General features: G+C 43.6%; 2 protein-coding genes and 1 pseudogene across 10 annotated transcripts; 2 read left to right on the top strand and 1 right to left on the bottom strand.

The window, feature by feature from the left end:
• The first annotated feature begins 8,877 nt into the window (after positions 1-8,877).
• Positions 8,878-12,738, top strand: LOC125546028 (importin subunit beta-1). Of its 2 annotated transcripts, none has more exons than XM_048710137.2 (3): positions 8,878-9,195; positions 9,847-12,271; positions 12,358-12,738. In XM_048710137.2, the coding sequence occupies exons 2-3, from the start codon at positions 9,858-9,860 to the stop codon at positions 12,551-12,553; spliced, it is 2,610 nt and encodes an 869-aa protein (XP_048566094.2). In that variant the 5' UTR covers positions 8,878-9,195; positions 9,847-9,857; the 3' UTR covers positions 12,554-12,738. The 2 variants fall into 2 exon arrangements, with proteins under 2 accessions (XP_048566094.2, XP_048566083.2); XM_048710126.2 differs by having other exon boundaries at positions 9,842-12,271.
• An 833-nt stretch (positions 12,739-13,571) lies between these two features.
• Positions 13,572-19,791, bottom strand: LOC125546032 (uncharacterized). 8 transcript variants are annotated; one of them, XM_087546784.1, is made up of 7 exons: positions 19,268-19,791; positions 18,892-18,955; positions 15,700-16,012; positions 15,488-15,527; positions 15,045-15,120; positions 14,895-14,963; positions 13,572-14,530 (listed from the first exon to the last, which is right to left on the bottom strand). In XM_087546784.1, the coding sequence occupies exons 1-3, from the start codon at positions 19,504-19,506 to the stop codon at positions 15,902-15,904; spliced, it is 414 nt and encodes a 137-aa protein (XP_087402910.1). In that variant the 5' UTR covers positions 19,507-19,791; the 3' UTR covers positions 13,572-14,530; positions 14,895-14,963; positions 15,045-15,120; positions 15,488-15,527; positions 15,700-15,901. The 8 variants fall into 8 exon arrangements, with proteins under 8 accessions (XP_087402910.1, XP_087402909.1, XP_087402899.1 ...); XM_087546783.1 differs by having other exon boundaries at positions 15,488-16,012; XM_087546773.1 differs by lacking the exon at positions 15,700-16,012 and having other exon boundaries at positions 14,884-14,963; positions 19,268-19,790.
• LOC147989994 (uncharacterized) lies at positions 16,329-17,702 on the top strand (annotated as a pseudogene).
• Positions 19,792-21,515: the final 1,724 nt, after the last annotated feature.

Genomic DNA, 21,515 nt, shown 5'->3' with positions numbered 1-21,515 from the left:
CTTTACTAGTGTTTATAGCAACCCCTCAGTATTTGATACTAGTTCAGTTGCTGAGATTAGTAACTCGAAACGAGAGTTGCAGAATGAACAGAGACTAGTTAAGGGTGAAATGACGATGTGTGTTGGAAGTGGTTCCAAGATTGATATGATCATCATCACACACTCCCTATACTTTCGGGATTAGTGTTGAACCTAAATAAATGTTATTTGGTGTTTGCGTTAAGCATGAATATGATTTGATCATGTTTATTGCAATACAGTTATTCATTTAAAGTCAGAGAATAATTGTTGTTCTGTTTACATGAATAAAACCTTCAATGGTCATACACCCAAGGTGAATGGTTTATTGAATATCGATCGTAGTGATACACATATTCATAATATTGAAGCCAAAAGATGCAAAGTTAATAATGATAGTGCAACTTATTTGTGGCACTACCGTTTAGGTCATATTGGTGTAAAGCACATGAAGAAAATCCATGCTGATGGGCTTTTGGAATCACTTGATTATGAATCAGTTGATGCTTGCGAACCATGCCTCATGGGAAAGATGACTAAGACTCCGTTCTCCGGAACAATGAATCGAGCAACAAACTTGTTGGAAATAATACATACTGATGTATGCAGTCCGATGAGTGTTGAGGCTCGCGGCAGGTATCGTTATTTTCTGACCTTCACAGATGATTTGAGTAAGATATGGGTATATCTTCTTGATGAAACATAAATCTGAAACATTTGAAAAGTTCAAATAATTTCAGAGTGAAGTGGAAAATCATCGTAACAAGAAAATAAAGTTTCTATGATCTGATCGTGGAGGAGAATATTTGAGTTATGAGTTTGGTCTTCATTTGAAACAATGCGGAATAGTTTCGCAACTCACGCCACCTGGAACACCACAGCGTAATGGTGTGTCCGAACATCGTAATAGTACTTTATTAGATATGGTGCAATCTATGATGTCTCTTACCGATTTACCACTATCATTTTGGGGTTATGCATTAGAGACAGCTGCATTCACGTTAAATAGGGCACCATCTAAATCCGTTGAGACGACGCCATATGAATTGTGGTTTGGCAAGAAACCAAAGTTGTCATTTCTTAAAGTTTGGGGTTGCGATGCTTATGTGAAAAAATTTCATCCTGGTAAGCTCAAACCCAAATCGAAGAAATGTGTCTTCATGGATACCCAAAGGAGACAGTTAGGTACACCTTCTATCATAGATCTGAAGGCAAGACATTCGTTGCTAAGAATGGATCCTTTCTAGAGAAGGAGTTTCTCTCGAAAGAAGTGAGTGGGAGGAAAGTAGAACTTGATGAGGTAACTATACCTGCTCCCTTATTGGATAGTAGTTCATCACAGAAATCTGTTCTTGTGACTCCTACACCAATTAGTGAGGAAGCTAATGATGATGATCATGTAACTATAGATCAAGTTACTGCCAAACCTCGTAGGTCAACCAGAGTGAGATCCGCACCAGAGTGGTACGGTAATCCTGTTCTGGATGTCATGTTACTTGACCATGACGAACCTACAAACTATGATGAAGCGATGATGAGTCCAGATTCCACGAAATGGCTTGAGGCCATGAAATCTGAGATGGGATCCATGTATGAGAACAAAGTATGGACTTTGATTGACTTGCCCGATGATCGGTGAGTCATTAAGAAAAAATGGATCTTCAAGAGGAAGACGGACGCTGGTAGTAGTGTTACTATCTACAAAGCTCGAATTGCCGCAAAATGTTTTCGACAAGTTCAAGGTGTTGACTACGATGAGATTTTCTCACTCGTATCGATGCTTAAAAGTCTGTCCGAATCATGTCAGCAGTTGCCGCATTTTATGAAATCTGGCAAATGGATGTCAAAACTGTATTCCTTCATGGATTTCTTAAAAGAAGAGTTGTATATGATGCAACCAGAAGGTTTTGTCGATCCTAAACGTGCTAACAAAGTGAGCAAGTTCAAGCGATCCATCTATGGACTGGTGCAAGCATCTCGGAGTTGGAATATATGATTTGATAAAGTGATCAAAGCATATGGTTTTATACAGACTTGCAGTGAAGCCTGTATTTACAAGAAAGTGAGTGGGAGCACTACTGCATTTCTAATAAGTATATGTGAATGACATATTGTTGATCGGAAATAATGTAGAATTTTCTGGAAAGCATAAAGGAGTGTTTGAAAAGAGTTTTTCAAAGAAAGACATCGGTGAAGCTACTTACATATTGAGCATCAAGATCTATAGAGATAGATCAAGACGCTTGATATATTTTCAATGAGTACATACCTTGACAAGATTTTGAAGTAGTTCAAAATGGAACAGTCAAATAAGGAGTTCTTGCCTGTGTTGCAAGGTGTGAAGTTGAGTAAAGACTCAAAACCCGACCACAGCAGAAAATAGAAAGAGAATGAAAAGTCATTCCCTATGCCTCAGTCATAGGTTCTATAAACTATGCTATGCTGTTTACCAGTCCTATTGTATACCTTAGCATCTTTCTGGCAAGAGAGTACAATAGTGATCTAGGAGTAGATCACTAGACAGCGGTCAAAATTATCCTTAGAGGACTAAGGAAATATTTCTCGGTAATGGAGGTGATAAAAGAGTTCGTCGTAAAGAGTTACGTCGATGCAAGTTTTTTACATCGATCTAGATGACTCTAAGTCTCGATCTGGATACATATTGAAAGTGGGAGCAATTAGCTAGAGTAACTCCGTGCAGAGCATTGTAGACATAGAAATTTGCGAAATACGTACGGATCTGAATGTTGCAGACCCGTAGGCTAAACTTCTCTCACAAGAAAAACATGATCACTCTTTGGGTGTTAATCACATAGCGATGTGAACTAAATTATTGACTCTAGTAAACCTTTTGGGTATTAGTCACATGGAGATGTGAACTAATCACATAAAGATGTGAACTAGATTATTGACTCTACTGCAAGTGGGAGACTGAAGGAAATATGCCCTAGAGGCAATAATAAAGTTATTATTTATTTCCTTATATCATGATAAATGTTTATTATTCATGCTAGAATTGTATTAACCGAAAACTTAGTACATGTGTGAATACATAGACAAACATAGTGTCACTAGTATGCCTCTACTTGACTAGCTCGTTGAATCAAAGATGGTTAAGTTTCCTAGCCATACACATGAGTTGTCATTTGATTAACAGGACCACATCATTAGAGAATGATGTGATTGACTTGACCCATTTCGTTAGCTTAGCACGTTGATCGTTTTAGTTTACTGCTATTGCTTTCTTCATGACTTATACATGTTCCTATGACTATGAGATTATGCAACTCCCGATTACCGGAGGAACACTTTGTGTGATACCAAACGTCACAATGTAACTGGGTGATTATAAAGGTGCTCTACAGGTGTCTCTGATGGTACTTGTTGAGTTGGCATAGATCGAGATTAGGATTTGTCACTCCGATTGTCGGAGAGGTATCTCTGGGCCCTCTCGATAATGCACATCACTATAAGCCTTGTAAGCATTGTATCTAATGAGTTGGTTGCGGGATGATGTATTACAGAACGAGTAAAGAGACTTGTCGGTAACGAGATTGAACTAGGTATTGAGATACCGACGATCGAATCCCGGGCAAGTAACATACCGATGACAAAGGGAACAACATATGTTGTTATGCGGTTTGACCGATAAAGATCTTCGTAGAATATGTAGGAACCAATATGAGCATCTAGTTTCCGCTATTGGTTATTAACCGGAGACGTGTCTCGGTCATGTCTACATAGTTCTCGAACCCGTAGGGTCCGCACGCTTAAAGTTCTGTGACAATCGGTATTATGAGTTTTTGTGTTTTGATGTACCGAAGGTAGTTTGGAGTCACGGATATGATCATGGACATGACGAGGAGTCTCGAAATGATCGAGACGTAAAGATCGATATATTGGACGACTATGTTCGGACACCGGAAGTATTTCGGGAGGTTTCGGACATATACCAGAGTACCGGGGGGTTACCGGAACCCCCCGGGGAGTATATTGGGCCTAATGGGCCTTAGTGGGAGAAGAGGAGGGGCGGCCAGGGCAGTCGCGCGCCCCCTCCCCCTCTAGTCTGAATTGGACAAGGAGGGGGGCGGCGCCCCCCTTTCCTTCTCTTCTTCTCTCCCTTCCTCTCCTACTCCTACTCCTACTTGGAAGGGGGAGTCCTCTTGGGAGTAGGACTCCTAATGGGGCGCGCCATAGGAGGCCGGCCCCCTGCCCCTCCTCCACTCCTTTATATATGGGGAGGGGGCACCCCTTGGAGACACAATAATTGATCATTGATCTTTTAGCCGTGTGCGATGCCCCCCTCCGCCATAGTCCACTTCGGTCATATCGTAGCGGTGCTTAGGCGAAGCCCTGTGTCGGTAACTTCATCAACACCGTCACCACGCCATCATGCTGACAAAGCTCTTCCCAGAAGCTCTACTGGATCGTGAGATCGCAGAACGTCACCGAGCTGAACGTGTGCTGGACGCGAAGGTGCCATTCGTTTGGTACTGAGGATCGGTCGATCATGAAGACGTACGACTACATCAACCGCATTGTCATAACGCTTCCGCTTATGGTCTACGAGGGTATGTAGACGACACTCTCCCCTCTCATTGCTATGCATAACCATGATATTGCGTGTGCGTAGATTTTTTTTTGAAATTACTACGTTCCCCAACACCATGTCCATCCCCGTGCAGGTCGTCGCCATGGACGACCAGGAGCTATCTGAGATGGTCGGGAAGAGGTGCCCCATGCCGCTGCCTTGCTCTTCCATAGAAATGGGCCCTCTCCAACAGCCACCGCCGGATCTGGTCTGCCGTTGCCCGTTCATGCCTCCGGCGACCCCAACCGTCGCTGGATCGAACCACTGCTGCCATTGACAACACGCACGGGATCGAGATTTTTTTAAAGTAATAGTAGTAGTGCGGGGTATAAGACCCGCTACAGATAATTAGTAGTAGTGCGGGTGGCACCAGCGCTACTATTACAAGTTAGTTGTAGCGTTGTAGTAGTAGCGCGGGCACATGCGCTACTACTAGCTATTTATCCCGCGCTACTACTAGGCTTTTCCCTAGTAGTTTCATAAGCATTATCCATAGCAGAGGTAGCATCATCAATAACTTGCGACATATCAGAATTAATAGCATGTGGTGGTGGTGCAAGTTTACTCATAACAGAAGGTGAATCTAAAGCAGAACTGGATGGCAGTTCCTTACCTCCCCTCGTCTTTGAAGGATAAATTTTAGTCTTAGGATCCTTCAGATTCTTCATAGTGATAAATTGGTAATAATCCCAAGTGACTCAACAAATATAGCTATGCTCCCCGGTAACGGCGCCAGAAAAAGGTCTTGATAACCCACAAGTATAGGGGATCGCAACAGTTTTCGAGGGTAGAGTATTCAACCCAAATTTATAGATCCGACACAAAGGGGAGCCAAAGAATATTTGAAGGTATTAGCAACTGAGTTGTTAATTCAACCACACCTGGAGATTAATTATCTGCATCAAAGTGATCAGTAGCAAAGTAGTATGATAGTTTTGATAATAGTAGCAGCAGTAATGATAACGGTAACAATGATAGCAGTAATTTTGTAGCAAGTGTAACAGTGATGATAGCAGTAGTAACTTAGCAAGAACAATATAGGATAAATTCGTAGGCATTGGATCGGTGACTTGTTGGATGATATTCATCATGAGACAGTCATAACCTAGGGCGATACGGCACTAGCTCCAGTTCGTCAATATAATGTAGGCATGTGTTCCGTAAATAGTCATACGTGCTTATGGAAAGAACTTGCATGACATCTTTTGTCCTACCCTCCCGTGGCAGCGGGGTCCATATTGAAAACTAAGGGATATTAAGGCCTCCTTTTAATAGAGAAACGGAACAAAGCATTAACACATAGTGAATACATGAACTCCTCAAACTACGGTCATCACCGGGAATGGTCCCGACTATTGTCACTTTGGGGTTGCCGGATCATAACACGTAGTAGGTGACTATAACTTGTAAGATAGGATCTAGAACATGGATATAATGGTGATAACATAAACGGTTCAGATATGAAATCATGGCACCGGGCCCAAAGTGACAAGCATTAAGCATGGCAAAGTCATAGCAACATCAATCTAAGAACATAGTGGATACTAGGGATCAAGCCCTAACAAAACTAACTCGATTACATGATGAATCTCATCCAACTCCTCACCGACCAGCGAGCCTACGACGGAATTACTCACTCCTGGTGGCGAGCATCATGTAATTGGCGATGGAGAAGGGTTGGTGATGATGAAGAACGAAGATCCCCCTCTCCGAAGCCCCAAACGGACTCCAGATCTACCCTCCCAATGAAGAACAGGAGGTGACGGCGACTCCGTCTCGTGGATCGCGATAATTCTTTCTCACTGATTTTTTCTAGAAAAATAGGATTTTATAGCGTTGGTTTCAGGGTCTGTGGGGCCACCAGGTGGGGACAACCCACCTGGGCGCGCCAGGAGAGGAGGGCGCGCCCTGGTGGGTTGTGCCCACCCAGGTGCCCCTCTCCGGTAGGTCTTGGCTCCAGAAATTCTTATTTATTATATAAAAATTCCTCGCAAAGTTTCGTTCCATTCCGAGAACTTTTATTTCTGCACAAAAACAACACCATGATAGTTCTTCTGAAAACAGCTTCAGTCCGGGGTTAGGTTCATTCAAATCATGCAAATTAGAGTCCAAAACAAGAGGAAAAGCGTTAGGAAAAGTAGATACGTTGAAGACGTATCAGAAAGAAATAGCAATAAAACTGAACGATCATTATGCTAAGCTAACGAATGGGTCTTGTCCATCACATCATTCTCCTAATGATGTGGTCATGTTATCAAATGACAACACATGTCCATGGTTAGGAACATTAACCATCTTTGCTCAACGAGCTAGTCTAGTAGAGGCTAACTAGGGATATGGTTTTTGTTTATCTATTCACACATGTATTTAGATTTCCGATCAATACAATTCTAGTATGAATAATAAACATTTATCATGAATAAGGAAATATTAAATAACAACTTTATTATTGCCTTTAGGGCATATTTCCTTCAGATTGAACCCATTACAAATCACCTCTCTCATTGCAAGAAAAATCAATCTAGTTGGCCAAACCAAATCAATAGACCCGAGAGAAATACAAAGCTATGTTAATCATGCATAAAAGAGTTCAAGCAAGACTCAAATAATATTCATAGATAATCTGATCATAAACCCACAATTCATCGGATATCAAATAGATCTCCAAGAATATCGAGGAGAACATTGTATGAAAGATCAAAGAGAGAGAGAAGAAGCCATCTAGCTACTAGCTATGGACTTGTAGGTCTGTGGTAAACTACTCACACATCATCGGAAGGGCAGCAAGGTTGATGTAGAAGCTCTCCGTGGTCGAATCCCCCTCTGGCAGAGTACCGAAAAAGGTCTCAAGATGGGATCTCACGAAGACAGAAACTTGCGGCGGCGAAAAATATTTTTGATGTGCTCTCTAGTCTACGGGGAATATTGGGTATTTATAGAAGAAAAATTAGGGTTGGAAGTAACACGGGGGGCCCACAAGCTTGTGGGGCGTGCCCTACGAGCTTGTGGCCATCCCGTGCCCTTTCTGGCCTTCTCCGAAGCTTCCAGGGTGTTTTGTGGTCCAAAAAAATCGTCAAAAAGTTTCGTTTCGTTTGGACTTCGCTTAGTATTGATTTTTCGTGAAGACAAAAACAAGGAAAAAACAACAACTGACATCGAGCACTAGGTTAATATGTTAGTCTCAAAAAATAATATAAAATAGTGTAATAATGCATATAAAATATCCAAGATTGATACGTTGGAGACGTATCATCCTTGTCGCGTCGTATGCATGATCTTGTTCGCCGAGAGCCTCGATGCTCAAACCTCGCTTGGGCATTCAAAGTTTGTAGTGGCTCTTTCAGTATCTTGTACCTTTGTTTTTGTGTGTGTCTCTTTGTTTGTTTGTTTTACTTTTGAACTTGGATTTGTTGCTCGATGTTGTGGTGGTTACTTTATACTTCCTCCGTTCCTTTATGTAAGATGTATTATTTTTAGCACGGTGACCAAGGAACATAATCGTAAACATGTTTCGACGAAATTACCTTTGGCAAATTTGTTGGTTAGTGGCAAGTAAATCAATTAGTCCAAGAAAGTAAAAGATACATGCAATCGAGAGAGAGATATTTTTCTTCTGCTGCTACAAGGAGAGATATAGAAAATTAGGAGAGAGATAGTTTCCCTTTTTCTGGAGGGCTAACAAGAGAATTATGAGGAATTAGAAGAAATGCACCTTACATTCTGGATTTTTATCAAAAAACAAATACACCTTATATAAAGGAACGAAGGGAGTAATATAAAGTAGGGTAACCCTTTTTCATAAAATCTATGCAAGGGTTCAACGACGATGACCGCGGCTCTAGAGAGCTGATCGTTACTTCGTTAGGGGCACGTGCATGAAGACTTCCTGACTATCAACAACAAGGTCAAGCCAGCTCAGGTAGAGGGGCGCGCTACGACGGTGCGTCAGCGGCTCGATTTGACCGCAGTAGTGGTCATTCGGTGGTCTCGGAATCTCGATGTAATTTTTATTATGTTTGAGATGTTTTGTACATCTGTTAAACTTTTATAATAGATATCATTCTTTAAAAAAACTGAAGCAATTATTCTTTTTTTGAGACAAAAGCAATTATTCTTGTGAATGAATGAATAAAGGAGGTTTGGACTGTAAAATAATGGTGCGTTTTAGCCTGACGGGTTAGATGGGCCGGGATGGTTTGGCCCATCTCATGAGCCAGTCCCTCGGTTGCGCCAGTTGTTGTCCACGGCCCACAGGCGAAACCACAGCCGACCGCCGCCCCTCCCGTCTCCCCGTCCCGTCCCCTCCTGCATCGTTGAACCAACCGAGCTCCAAAGTAAACCCCGCGCCCAAAATCCCCAAACCCTAACCGCTACACCACCCGACCCCACCCCACCCGGCGGAGCGGCAGCTCCCCGGCCGCCCGGCGGTAATCAGCGCCGGCGAGGGAAGGTGCCGGGAAGGCGGCAGCGACCTGCGGGATACCGGGACAGGCGGCACACGGTCGCTGAAGAGCGAGCGCGCGAGCTGCCGAGGAGCAGTGAAGCCCCCGCCACAGCCCCCAACGAGACTCGCTACAGACAACACGGTAAGGCACCTATCGCCGAATGGCCGCTTCTCCATTGCTTGCTCAATCTGTCAGACATCGAGCATTCTTGTGAAAATCGATTTTTTTTCAGAAAAGTCAAAGATTTTGGAATTTTGGTTGTGTAGCAAAACCTACCAGTTATAATGTTTTCAAGTAGCTCGATAAGAGAAGATAGCTTAATCAGGACGCACCCGCTTGGAGACTAATGATAGGCCGGGTCAAACTGGCCCTTAAGGACCGTTTGACTGAAGCAGACGACCTAAGTTTCGTCAGTTGGGTAAAATGCAAAGGCTGTGGACTACTATACTGTAGCTTTCAAAATAATAAGAGGCAGAGGAACTGGGGTTCACAAGTCTTGTGTGCAGTGGCGGAGCCAGGAATTAAGGATCAGGGGGGCCAAATGACTCAAACTTTTGATAACAGGGGCCAAACAATACTAATACATGTCTTTTTGTATAAATTACACACTGTTCATCGGGGGAGGCTGCTGGTCCCCCCTGTCTCCGCCACTACTTGTGTGTGCTAAAACCTAAAAGTGCTAGCTGCTACCGGGGAGTGTTGATGGGTGCCAATTTTAGTTTAATTTAATTCGTATGTAATTCCATTTTCTGAGAATGTTAAAATATGTTTGTTTGATGTTTGTTAGGACAGTTGATACAGCCATGGATATCACTCAGATTCTCCTAGCTGCGCAATCTCCGGACGGTAACCTTCGGTCCGTAGCAGAAAGCAGCCTTAAGCTGTTTCAGGAGCAGAATCTTCCCAGGTTCCTGCTGTCCTTATCAGTGGAGCTCTCGAATGACGGAAGGCCGCCAGAGTCTAGAAGACTTGCTGGCATTATCCTTAAGAATTCGTTGGATGCTAAGGATTGTTCAAGGAAGGAGCTACTTGGTCAGCAATGGGTCAGCCTGGACTTGTCGATCAAATCGAGGATTAAGGAATCGTTGCTGCTAACGCTAGGATCTTCGGTGCCTGATGCAAGGCAGGTCTCATCACAGGTTATTGCAAAGGTCGCCTCCATTGAGATGCCCCGTCGTGAATGGCCAGACCTCATTGCCAAGTTATTGGGAAACATGACGCAGCAGGGTGCATCTGCGCCACTGAAGCAAGCAACTCTAGAGGCGCTGGGGTATGTCTGCGAGGAGATTTCTCCTGAGCACTTGGAGCAGGATCAAGTCAATGCTGTTCTGACCGCTGTGGTCCAGGGAATGAACCAGGCAGAGCTAAGTGTTGAAGTCCGTCTTGCAGCAGTTAAAGCTCTATATAACGCTCTTTATTTTGCTGATAGCAACTTTGCAAATGATATGGAGAGGAATTATATAGTGAAGGTAATTTGCGAGACTGCTGTATCTAATGGAGTGGAGATCAGACAGGCAGCTTTTGAATGCCTTGTTGCAATTGCATCCATATATTATATGCACTTGGAACCTTATATGCAAACTGTATTTAACCTGACGTCTAACGCTGTCAAAGGAGATGAAGAATCAGTTGTACTTCAAGCTATTGAGTTCTGGAGCACAATTTGTGATGAAGAGATTCAACTCCAAGAAGAATATGAGGGATATGACAATGCCGACTCTAGTGCAAATTTTCGCTTTATAGAAAAGGCACTCCCTTCACTTGTTCCAATGCTGCTCGAAACTCTGTTGAAGCAAGAGGAAGAGCAAGAGCAAGATGATAATGTCTGGAACATTTCCATGAGTAGCGGGACGTGCCTCGGACTCATTGCTAAAGCTGTTGGTGATGCGATTGTCCCTCTTGTCATGCCATTTGTTGAGGCTAACATCACAAATCCAGATTGGCATTGTCGTGAGGCAGCTACTTTTGCATTTGGTTCTATCCTTGACGGTCCTTCTCTTCCGAAACTTGCTCCACTGGTACATGCTGGACTCGATTTCTTGCTCAATGCAATGAAAGATCCCAACAGCCAGGTAAAAGACACCACTGCATGGACTCTTGGGCGTGTGTTTGAATTTTTGCATTCTCCAACAAGTGTGAATCCAATTGTAACAAGTGGAAACCTTATGCGTATCATGACAGTGTTGCTCGAGAGTAGTAAGGATGCTCCAAATGTGGCTGAGAAAGTCTGTGGAGCTATATACTTTCTTGCCCAAGGTTATGAAAATACAGCAGATTCAGTTTCTTCTGTGCTTACACCTTATCTTCCTAGTGTCATCACCACTCTCCTTTCTGCTTCGGACTGTGCTGACACGACCCATTTTAGGCTTCGTTCATCTGCTTATGAAGCATTGAATGAGATTGTGAGAGTCAGCAACATAGATGAAACTTCAAGCATTATAGGCCAGTTATTGCTGGAGGTCATGAGAAGATTGAAGTTGACATTTGATCTGGAAATATTTTCATCAGGCGACAAGGAGAACCAGAGTGACCTGCAGGCTTTGCTGTGCGGTGTACTGCAGGTCATCGTCCCGAAACTGAGCAACTCAGATGCGGAGCCCATTATCACCCAGAATGCTGATCAGTTGATGTTTCTGTTTCTCCGTGTCTTTGCTTGCCACGGTTCTACTGTACATGAAGAAGCAATGCTTGCTATTGGTGTTCTTGCGGATGCTATCGGTCCAGATTTTGTAAAATACATGCCGGAGTTTTTCAAGTACCTTGAAGCAGGCTTGCAGAATCATGAAGAATACCAAGTATGCTCCATTTCTGTTGGAGTGGTGGGTGACATTTGCCGTACACTAGAAGATAAAGTGTTGCCATTCTGTGATGGAATTATGACTGTTCTCCTCAAGGATCTTTCAAATCCAATGCTCAACCGGTCTGTCAAACCTCCCATTTTCTCATGCTTTGGAGACATTGCTCTTGCTATTGGCGAGAATTTTGAGAAATACCTGCCATATGCCATGCCAATGCTTCAAGGAGCTGCTGAGCTTGTTGTTGTTTTAGATCAAAGTGACGATGATATGGTTCACTATGGTAATCAGCTCAGACGGGGAATATTTGAGGCTTACTCTGGCATATTACAGGGTATAAAAGGTCCAAAAGCTCAGCTGATGGTACCTTATGCAACCCACCTGTTGCAGTTCACCGAAGCTGTCTACAAGGATGGGAGCAGGTGCACATCATTTTCATTGTCATTTCTTCTAGTTATATGAGTGACTGTTCCGTTTCTTAGCAGTATATGCATATGTCTGCTTTCAGGGATGAGAGTGTGACAAAGGCTGCAGTTGCAGTCCTTGGTGATCTCGCGGATACACTTGGCCCAATATCAAAAGATCTGTTCAGGAACCACCTCTTCCATGTCGAATTCTTTAGGGAGTGCCTTGATTCGGACGAAGAGGTCAGGGAGACTGCATCGTGGGCGCAGGGAATGATAAACCAAGCAGTGGTTGCTTAATATGCGAAATCATTTTCTGTTGTTGGTTTTGCTGGAGGTTTCTTCTTGTGCATCTGTAAAGTCCATTTGCCACGGATGAATGGAAGAATTCCAATGTATATGTAGTGTCAGTAGTAGGGGATCCTTCAGTGATGTGTTCGACTTGAACTGCTAAACTTACTAATGTGTTTGACTTGTTGCTTATCCATGCTATGTTGTCTATGTTACTTTAGTCTTTTTCTGTCATATGCTTTCATCCTGCCTGATTGGTCCTTGTTGTTGGTATATGTTCTATTGCAGTGCAGTGTTCTTGTTAATATGGTTTCATGCTACCTGATTGATCCTTGTTGTTGCTATATATGACTTGTCACACTATTGGCATGAATTATGGCCATGTCATTTTGTCGGAATTCTTTCAGTGGAGTTTATTTTGAACATATGGTGTTGTAACATTGTGCTGGAGAAACATCTTTGCAGAGGGCTTTTCTCAGGTAACTCGTTATATGAGTACTAATGTTGTGCACGGACAGAAGCGGCGCAGGCGCCATTTCATTGTGGGTCCACATCACTGGTCTGCACCTTCTCCACGCCACCGCCATGACTCAACCCAGTTGGCCTGATCTGACCGATCCTTTCTCAGGTTTTTTATTCTCACATTTATTTATTTGTTTGTTTTTGTAACGCTGACTACCTGAAGTTTTAACCAACCTGACCAATCTTCAGACTCGAACTATTTTTGTGTGTGCCTGGAATCTGAATCATGAATGCATGACTGGTTCTCAAAAAGGAATAGATGACTGCTTTTTCTATTTGATTAGATTGAGTTATCCTTCAAATGTGCATGTACTGCTGCTGTTAACGTCCTGGATTAGTTTTGAAAAAGATACGTTTGCTGTTTCTATTTACAGAGCAATATCCTGGCAGCACTCACCTAGTCTCGAACAAAATATTTGTAGTGAAAAAAAGGCATGGTTGGAACTATGTCACTGTGAGTTGTTTTTTTTAATAACAGAAGAGTGACACCAATCTGTTAGTGGTATGGTTGTAATCTACATTTGCACTAAATTTTCTTGCATGTATCGGTATTTCATTACTTTAACTATTCCCCAGCCTGATCTCCTTTTGTATCTTCTCTACATTAGATCTAGGCGCACTGGAGCATCTTCTGAATACATCAGTACACAAGCTTACAGGGTACAGCTAAACAGAATTACGTCCTCATTTATTGGTACAAACGTAAGGATGAGCCCAGCTAGCTAAGCCAATCCTGGGAGCTTTCGTGACCTTGTCGCTGGAGTCGACGAACACCTTGACTCGGCCGGTGTTGTAATCCATGGTGACAGAAGGCGTCGGGCGGAACGACGTGGACGTAATTCTTCTCGGCGCCGGCGTCGGGCTTGTGCTCTGTGATCTTCTTCTTGGCCTCCTCCGAAGACAGGCCGACCACCTCCGGCCATGAATTCTTCTCGGCGCCGGCGTCGGGCTTGTGCTCTGTGATCTTCTTGGCCTCCTCCGAAGACAGGCCGACCACCTCCGGCCATGAATTCTTCTCGGCGCCGACGCTGGCGGTCGCCCCCGCTGATTCCATTGCCTACTTGCTATTTACTCCCTCCGTTCCGAAATACATGAAGCTGGGGTTTTTTCCGACCAGGTGAAAAAGCAGCAAAATGACCAGGTTACCCTTCAGTTTTGAATTCTCTCCTCGTCTCCACCCAGGTCGTCTTCCAGATCCGCCCGCCTCCGTCGCCCCCCACCTCTGGATCCTCCACCTCCATCGCCCCTGCCTCCGTCGCCCCCCACCCCCAGATCCTCCACCTCCACCTCCATCGCCTCCCATCTCGCCCAACGGATCCCCTCCCATCCTCCCCAACTTCCTAGGCCAGCAGATCCCCCACCTTGTCATCCCAAGGCCAGCGCCCTGCTGCAGATTGCCGCCACCCTCCCAGGGCCTCGCCATCTCCACCTCCAGGTACTGCAGATCACCGCTGACTTCAGGTCCTGGTCGTTCAACAGGTCCAAAAAGGGGCAATTCAGTTGCAAATTTAGGATGACAAAATTCAGTACTGGAGCATGATGTTGGGAGGATTCAAAAAATCAGTACTGCATTGGAGTAAAAGTGCAGTACTCCAATGATGTTGGAGTATCATTAACAAAAAATCAGTACTACTGAAACAATTGCATGATGTTGGAGTATCATTAACAAAATAGCATGATGTTGGAGTACAGTTGCATGATGAAGTACTACAGGGGCAGAATCACTTTTACAACGTCATGCAACATCATTTTCATGACAACAGCACTATTGCATGATGTTGGAGTACTATAGTGCTTGATGTTGCATGAACTTATACCGTGGCAGTACCTGAACAGGCTCCAGGTCCAGCAGGTGGAGCTCCAAGCTCCATTGCACCAACTTCAGAACAGGCAGCAACTGAAAAAGGAAATAGACATAGTCAGGGCAGAGGCATGGATTTTGATCTCAACTGCACTCCAGCCGAAGAAGAAGACATACTCCAAGATGATATGAACATGGAAGAGGAAGAGGGCATCGATCCCGGTCAAGATGCAGTTGGTGAGCTCCAGTACTCCTGCCATGAACAATCAATAGTTCATTTGTACCCCTATAATGGAGAAGCTAGCCAGTGTTGAGCAATTAAAAAATCCATTTGGTATTAACAATGTTTAACAACAAAGTTTGGTATTAAACGTATGTGAAAATTGATTTTCTAAACCCACACATTCCCTGGGACTTGATGCCATATTCAAGTTCTAAGATCAGGTCATAAATTGTTTCCTAGACCATGGCTACCTTGGGACATTGTTTTGGTATCACAACTGTCACAGGATGGCATATCACTTAAAATGACAGGCACATCAAGCAGTCAAAGCAGAGGACATCCCAAATTGATTCAGTCAAACAACAGATCCAACAGCAAGAAGACTGATTATAACTACCTTGGGTAACATCGCCGTGCTGAGAGAACGCGTCCTTGCACTGACAAAAAATGCATTGTGATAGCAAAATCAGCAAGCAGGATAACTCAGAAATTGGATGAAATTTACATTTAGATGAAATTGGACAGAGTGTTTGCACCAAATTTCAATTGACAAAAAATGCATTGTGCTAGCGAAATCAGCAAGCAGGATAACTGAGAAGGAGTACATACGAGGGCATCTTAATAAATAGGTTCACAAATCAGATATCTGGGAGGAAGTCTTGGCAGATCTGAAACGCAGATTCAGGTTCAGGCATCAAACATATTGTCCTTGCACTGAACACCAGGCATCCTCAACCATAAGTCAGCAGTAATCTCGATTTGTTCAATGTTCACATGGATTGCTCCTAACATATACTCCCTCCGTTACAAATTACTCGTCGACGAGTAATTTGGAACGAGTACATTCAGTTAAAACTGCACAAAGTGTTTGCATGAGGCGCCACCTTTCTTCCCCAATTGAGCATCGCCTATGCCACGAACCCTAGAAATAATCCCCAAAATATTAGACCTCTCCGATCCCCTTTCCCAAATCAGATCACCACAAGAAATTTTGACATTGACTAGTAAGAGTAGCTCATTTAACAAGTTTCTGAAAATGAACAGTAACTCTAGTTTCTGAAAATGAACAGTAAGAGTAGCTCATTTAGCAAGTTTCTGAAAATGTAACTCTAGTTTCTGAAAATGAACAGTAAGAGTAGCTCATTTAGCAAGTTTCTGAAAATGAACAGTAACTCTAGTTTCTGAAAATGAACAGTAGCTCATTTATCATTTGAGCATTTGAGCATTTCATCATTTGATCATTTGAGCATGGACTAATATATTTTTTCATTGTTTTGTTTCTTGTTGCAGTTGTTGAGCAAGGAGTTAGAAAAAAGAAAACCCTCACTAACGAGCAAAAATATGCTGCTTATGTGGCATTGCATTCAGTGTGCATGAGCAGAGGTGGCAAATTCAAAAGAAATGATAAGAAAGACCTTGCACATTTTTTTAAGGTTGAAGTGAGGAGTATACAAAGAGTTTGGCAGAAGGCGATGGAGCAAATTTCAGAAGGTTTAGAGGTGGATGTTTCCGATCAGAGAAAAGGAAACTCTGGAAGAAAGCCAAAGGACATCAATTTAGAGCAAATACCTACCATCCCACTAAATAAGAGGTCCACTATCAGATCTCTAGCTTGGCAACTCGGATGTAGCCCTACCACACTGCATAGAAAGTTCAAGCTGAGTTTGATAAAGAGACACACAAACTGTGTGAAGCCAGCTCTAAAAGAGAAGAATAAAAAGGATAGGATGGAATTTTGTATGTCAATGCTTGATGAGACAACAATCGAAACTTCAAGGCCTAAATTCAAGACAATGCATAATGTTGTGCACATTGATGAAAAATGGTTCAATATGACAAAGAAAAATAAGACCTACTATCTGCTGGATGGGGAGGAGGAGCCTACGAGGCCTATACATGGCAACTGTATTGGCAAGGTGATGTTTTTAACGGTCGTTGCTAGGCCAAGGTGGGACCGTGAAGGAAACGTGACCTTCTCTGGGAAAATTGGTATCTGGCCATTCGTGAAAGAAGTTCCTGCTCAGAGGAGAAGTGATAACAGGCCCAGAGGTACAATAGAGACAAAGTCAATAAAGTCGACAGAAAAGTGATGAGGGAGTTCCTGATAGAGAAGGTCTTACCAGCGATACAAGCAGTTTGGCCTGAAAGTGATGCTGGACAGACCATCTACATCCAGCAGGATAACGCTAAGCCCCATATCTTGCCAAATGACCCAGAATTTCTAGCTGCCGTCGCAAAAACTGGACTTGATATCAGAATAATACAACAACCAGCCAATAGCCCTGATTTGAATGTGCTTGACCTTGGGTTTTTCAACTCGCTGCAATCCCTGACAGATTGTCTGAGTCCTAAAACACTACAAGACCTTATTAATGGTGTTTTGGAGGAATTTGATGGCTATGAGGTTTACAAGCTCAACAGAATTTTCCTAACTCTGCAAACGTGCATGATTGAGATCCTGAACCATGCTGGGGGCAATGGGTATAAAATACCACATGTGAACAAGGAAAGACTTGAGGGTCTTGGGCAGCTACCTCCAAGATTGTCGTGCCCTCAAGAGGTTTACGCAAATGCCCTACACAACTTAGGGCTAATGGCGAGGGTTCAGTGATGGAAGAGGCCTGAATGCTTGTTGTCAAGAGACCTGAGATGAGGCTTGTGGAGTATGCTTGTTGCATCCTTGTTATTATTTGTGTGGAGTATGATTATCATCCATATCTGAGTATGTTTGCAAAGGCTTGTGTGGAGTGGATTTTTTTGCTCCATTTGTATGATCATTTTTACTCCATATGTTTGCATCGGCTTGTGTGGAGTGAATTCTCTTATTTTCTTAGGAGGAAAGGGCTAGGAGAGGAAAGGAGTGGAATAGAAAAGGAGAGGATTAATTTAGATTTAATTAGCAGAAAAAGTTCAATTTAGATTTAATTAACAGAAAAGGTTTATTTTAGATTTAATTAACAGGAAAGGTTTTAATTTACAGTTAATTTCCAGATAAGAGAAGAGAAGAGAGGAGAGATAAGAAGAGAGTAAGTAACTGGATTAAGCTATTGGAGTAACTCCATGGAGTACTAACGTCCAGGAGTACTGCAATGCTTTATTAATAAATATACTACTGCTGTCCTACACTATACTCCTACTCCAAGAACTACTCCTACTGCCAAGTACTCCAATTTAGTGGAGTACTGAAGAGAAGAGAAGAGAAGAGAAGAGAGAGGAGAGGAGAGGAGCAATATACACTAAATTACTCCACTAAACAGCAAAAGATTTCATTTAATTAGTTTAATTAACAGAAAAGGGTTTAAGTTAGTTTAATTAATACTCCAAATCTGAAAGGTTTGAGTTAATTTAAATTAACTGAAAAGAGAAGAGAAGATCTACACTACTCCAAATCTTGAACTCACTTTTTTTATTTGAGAAGAGAAGAGCAGAGCAAGCACTGCTACTGCTCCAAGCTAATATGACAGCAAATCAGAAACTCCAAATCTGATTATTCAGGTACTCCAAATACTGGATCTGCTTGCTACTCCAAATTTTGCAACCACTACTCCAAAACAGTACTGAAACTACATAAACTACAGCACAACAATTGCAGTTTTGAAGTAAAACTTCAGTTAATTTTAAAGTTTAAATTAAAGTTTCATTTAAAATTGAGAGAAGATGGAGAGAAACTACAGTAAGTACTGTTGGAGTACTCACTAACTACTGTAAGATGAGTACAGTACAGTACTGCTGTAAGATGAGCTCATTGCAAATTTAACCAAAACTACACTAGCACAGATGTTGGTGAGGAAACAACAGTACTATTGCAAGAGGAGTAGTAAAATCGTCAGCGTCGGGCACCACAAGCACCACCGTCAGCGTCGCCCTGCAAGCACAACAAAGTATTGGAACTCTGAACCGAACGACAACTGAAGCAAAACAATCGACCATCGACAGTAAACCTCTGAAGAAATGTTGGAGTGCTGCTGCTACTTGGTTGATTACAGAGAGCTCGGTAGGCAATTAAGGCCTCACAACTGACATTAGCATCTGTAACATTTGCTAGCACTACTCCTAGCAGTACACAAGATCACAAGAATCTCCATTTGCTAGCACTACTCCTAGCAGTACACAAGAATCTCCATCTGACATTAAGTTTTCACGGAGAAGAGACAGGAAGAGGAAGAGAGAGCAATACCTCAAGGAGTCATCATCCATGGACGCACAGCCGGGCCACCACGTCCATCCACTCGCCACCTGACGCAACGGCTGCTCCTCAAGGAGTCGCTCATGGAGGCCGCGCGCGAGGAGGACGGTGGCGGCCGCGGCGACGACAAGCTGCTGCAGGTGGTGTTCGACCGCATCCTTCGGCGTCAGGTGGTGTACGACGCGCTTGGGCAGGGCGGAGGTGCCGTCGTGGGTCCAGCTGCTCACCATCGCCTACTGCTCCTCGTCACCGCCGCACAGATGCAGCAGCTCCCCACCGCCGCACAGATCCGGCAGCTCCTCACCTCCACAGTTCCTCTTCCCGCAGCTCCTCCGACTCCAGCAGCTCCTCCGGTGGTAAAAATCGAATCTTGGGACGACGAACCAGGGATGACGCGAGAGAAAGAGGGCAGCGGCGACGCGGTTAAGGGAGATGCAGCGAAGCAGGCGAGGGAGATGCGGCTGCTACGCGGGCGAGGGAGATGCGCGGCGACGCCAACAATGCTACACTTACGGGAGGGGGGCTACGGGATTTTGCTTACGGGCTTATGTGGAAGAAAACAAGTAGGAGGTTAGGGCCCAGTTGAAATCAAGGGGCAGGCTTTATGGTGAAATCAACGGGGAGGATCAGAGCGTAGATCGATTCCGTGACATCTTTCCGTAAGTCTAGCATTTTTGCGGCGACGCGGGCGAGGGAGATGCGGTGGGAGAGAGGCAGAGAGCGATAGGGGCGAGCGAGACAGAGAGACTGAGAGAGAGACTGAGAGCGATGCGGTCGAGGGTAAAAATGGAAAACGCGAATATTTCGTAGCGTTACGAGATTTCAACGTGCAGACGTAAAACGTCATGTATTTCGGAACAGAGGGAGTACAAGATAACTGGTCAAGACTCAAGAGTTACGAACGCTTACAGTGACATAGAACGACCGGAGTAGTACAAGAGGAACCTGAGACTGCTAACCTGTTATGCTTTAGCGCTTTGGTGGATGCCGATGGTATGTGTGGTTGTGCCTGCGGCGTTAGTGTTTGTATACCTGTGGCTGCTGCGTGGGAGAAGACTCTCAGAAGAGGATGAGGACACTGGTTTTGTTTTCTTAAATTTTGGATAGCTCCGATGGCGCGTTGGAGGCAACGGTCTCGACAGTCGACACCAAGGACGCGTTTGGTAGCGCGCATCCACCCCAGTCAGGTCCGCGCAGAAAGACAATGACACTTATAAGTTCACACATAGTACAATTTTTGACAAAAGGTGTATTTTATTGGCTTAAAATGAAGCATTAGAAGGATACAAACACAAAAAGCACACATCTGGCCTCTGTATAGTTAGCATGCACATAACCAACAACAACACACGCACATAAAAAAAAGCCAACAAATAGTAAAATTATATAAGACCAAAGCTATGCGTAGGCAAGAGGAAAAAAACCCAAAGATGATCAGTTGCGATAAGCAAACTACAATTATGACCATATTCACACCCATCATCTCATGACACCACATGAACGACCATGTTCTTCAACAGCGACACCTTCAGAAAGGGAGAGACGCTCGAACGCCGTCGTCACCGGATCCAACCACCCAAGGTAGAATCTAAGGTTTCACCCTGCAGAACCAGTCTGAGAATATCCGGGCAATGCCTTCAATAAGGTAACAACGTAAAAACATCGCCATTGGCAGGTATAATCGTCACCGGTTAGACCTCGGCTTTCACCCCGGAGCTCGATACCGGTTGCTCGAGTAACACCACCATCGATGTCAATTATGTTGTCGCCACCACTTTACTCGTTCCGTAATGCATCATCCCGTAACTAACTCATTAGTTACATTGCTTGCAAGGCTTATAGTGATGTGCATTACCGAGAGGGCCCAGAGATATCTCTCCGATACACGGAGTGATAAATCCTAATTTTGATCTATGCCAACCCAACAAATACCTTCGAAGACACCTGTAGAGCATCTTTATAATCACTCAATTACGTTGTGACGTTTGATAGCACACAAGGTGTTCCTCCGGTATTTGGGAGTTGCATAATCTCATAGTCAAAGGAATATGTATAAGTCACGAAGAAAGCAATAGTAATAAAACTTGACGATCATTATGCTAAGCTAACGTATGGGTCTTGTCCATCACACCATTCTCCTAATGATGTGATCCCGTTCATCAAATGACAACACATGTCTATGGTTAGGAAACTTAACCATCTTTGATTAACGAGCTAGTCAAGTAGAGGCATACTAGGG

Source organism: Triticum urartu, chromosome 1A, assembly GCF_056163025.1.
Source record: "Triticum urartu cultivar PI428250 chromosome 1A, HENAU_Tu73, whole genome shotgun sequence".
Classification (NCBI taxonomy): Eukaryota; Viridiplantae; Streptophyta; class Magnoliopsida; order Poales; family Poaceae; genus Triticum; species Triticum urartu.
The sequence above is the reverse complement of the archived record's forward strand: the minus strand, read 5'-3'. Positions and strand labels throughout refer to the sequence as shown.

Excerpts from the sequence above, each read along its gene's own strand:
- LOC125546028 (XM_048710137.2), top strand. The coding sequence starts at position 9,858 with ATGGATATCACTCAGATTCTCCTAGCTGCGCAATCTCCGGACGGTAAC. Across the intron at positions 12,272-12,357 it reads GTCTACAAGGATGGGAGCAG|GGATGAGAGTGTGACAAAGG; the intron begins GTGCACATCATT and ends GTCTGCTTTCAG.
- LOC125546032 (XM_087546762.1), bottom strand. The coding sequence starts at position 15,081 with ATGCCCTCTTCCTCTTCCATGTTCATATCATCTTGGA. Across the intron at positions 14,964-15,044 it reads CATGTTCATATCATCTTGGA|TTGCTGCCTGTTCTGAAGTT; the intron begins GTATGTCTTCTT and ends TTCCTTTTTCAG. Across the intron at positions 14,531-14,894 it reads TGGACCTGGAGCCTGTTCAG|GACCTGAAGTCAGCGGTGAT; the intron begins GTACTGCCACGG and ends TTGAACGACCAG.